The sequence below is a fragment of the Centrocercus urophasianus genome, unplaced genomic scaffold (assembly GCF_019232065.1).
Source record: "Centrocercus urophasianus isolate 14NV4802_14NV808 unplaced genomic scaffold, USGS_Curo_1.0 seq_12, whole genome shotgun sequence".
NCBI classification, from domain to species: domain Eukaryota; kingdom Metazoa; phylum Chordata; class Aves; order Galliformes; family Phasianidae; genus Centrocercus; species Centrocercus urophasianus.
Genome location: NW_024884364.1, coordinates 28,921,960 through 28,923,920, shown reverse-complemented (window position 1 = coordinate 28,923,920; position 1,961 = coordinate 28,921,960). Strand labels below are relative to the sequence as shown.

The following is a 1,961-nucleotide window of genomic DNA, read 5'->3' as shown; positions in this document are numbered from 1 at the left end:
ATTTTGAGGCCTATCTGAACAAGCAAGTTCACAGCCAGTGGCAGAAACCATTCTGGTATAAACTCTCCAAATCCAGAAGAGAAGCAAATCACTCTGAACTCCAACACAAGCCTTTCTGATGGTTGGATAGTGAATTCAGAAGGAACAGGTTTAGTAACAGCCCAAAGACAGATTACCATGAGCTTCAGGTTTGATTGCTTCTTTTCCACTGCCTCACCAATCTTATGGTAAAAACTTCTTCCAATCTAAATCTCCCTTCTTTTAGTTTGAAATCATTTCCTCTTGTCCTCTCTCAGCAGACTCTGCTAAAGAGTCTATCCCTTTCTTTCTTACAGACCTCTTTTAGCCTCTGAAAACCTACTCATCAACTTTCCACATATTTCAGTTCCCTGGTATTTGCTATGAATCGCCCATGTGAATACAACAAATAATACCTTCTAGCTTGTGGTAACACATATGAAAAGACAGAGTTTGCTGAAGATGGCAAGACTCACAGTGCACTGCTGTTACTTACTGATAAGTCCATGGAAGGATTCACCACATCAACTAATTTCGGTTTTGCAGCCCTAGGAAAAGCAGCTGTCTTATAAACTTCTTCTGAATCTTTAAATACTGTTTTTAAACCAATTGTCAAACTAAAAGTTGAGATGATACACCATTCATCTCGAAAGGGAAACATTCTAACAAAAATGATTACTTTTGCTCTCCTATCTGAATTATAAGGGCAAGCACAGTGTGAAAGTACACAATTACATGTCTTACTCCATGACTGCTGCAGCGCTGCCTGCTAGCAGCTGTAAGGAGCTCAGCAACAGCCTGCCACTTATCATGTGTGGGTTAGAATCTACCACGGAAACTCTGTCTCAGCCTTTCAGCACCAGGCCTGTTACGTGTGGGTATGGAAGACAGAAAGAAAGACACAACCAAACACAGCAGAGGCAGCCCGACTGCTGCTGACTCTGCGGGCAGAACGGTGCTCTAAGGCAGCGGGGTTATCACCAGGGCTTTCAGACTGAGGAACCGCTGGGCAGAACTGAGCAGCATGTGCCAGGTCACTGCAGCCCAGCAGCCACTTCTATACACAGAGGCAGCACATGGCATGCCAATTACTTTGTGCACTCTGTGTGGGTTAACTGAAATAGCTGCAGGTAGCAGAGCGCTGACAGCCCGGGTTGTAACTTGGAATGAATTCACAAACCAAAGGGCTGGAAAGGGAAAGAGAAGTCGCGGAGCTGCTTTTCCACCCCGGCCCTGCCCCAAAGGCACAGTGCAGACCCCAGAAAGCAGTATCCGGTCTTCCGTCATGTTACTGCCCGTGAGATCATGTCCTGAAATCCAGCAGCGTTGTTTCCCTCGGTTCCCTACTTGCACTTCAGGCTCCGAGGCGCCTTCGCAGCAAGTTAACGGGATCCCACACACCGACTCGCAGCACGCAGACACGAAGCAGGCACACAACATCATCACCACCACCCCCCGTCCCCTTCCCCTAAGCGCCCCAAAGCCCGGCGACGGCAACCGGACAATCTCGGAGCGAGGGGCTCCACGGCCGCGCCGCCCCCACCTCGCCCCAGGCACGGCTCCAGCTGCCCCCCCCCCACCGCCACCGCCGCCGCCGCTGCCGCGCCATGCTCACCTGCACAGCGCGGGGACATCACGACCAGGAGACAGAGCAGCACAGTTGCTAACGGCCCCACGGCACATGCCATCCCAGCCATCAGCCCGTGGCAGCACTCACCCATACCGGAAACCTCTAGCGACTGCGCATGCGGCCTGCCCCGCCCGCCAAGATGGAGGCGGTGCCCTGCGGGTGTGTTGTGAAGTTTGGGTGGCCTTAGGGACCGTTCATGCAGCTCAGGCGAAAAGGGGCTCTTGCGACAGGGTGCCCGCTACTGCTTACTGACGAAGAACATTCAGGGAACCTCAAGACGGATTGTGTCACACACAGAGAAGGAACCAATCCG

At 51.7% G+C, this 1,961-nt stretch overlaps 1 protein-coding gene across 1 annotated transcript in view; it reads right to left on the bottom strand.

Moving 5' to 3' along the window:
- IFNAR1 (interferon alpha and beta receptor subunit 1) overlaps window positions 1-1,748 on the bottom strand; it is a 16,710-nt gene extending 14,962 nt beyond the window's left edge. The window contains exon 1 of the mRNA XM_042810702.1: window positions 1,634-1,748. Coding sequence (XP_042666636.1) covers window positions 1,634-1,739 — 106 coding nt within the window. The 5' untranslated portion in view covers window positions 1,740-1,748. The remainder of the gene's footprint in view (window positions 1-1,633) is intronic.
- Window positions 1,749-1,961: the final 213 nt, after the last annotated feature.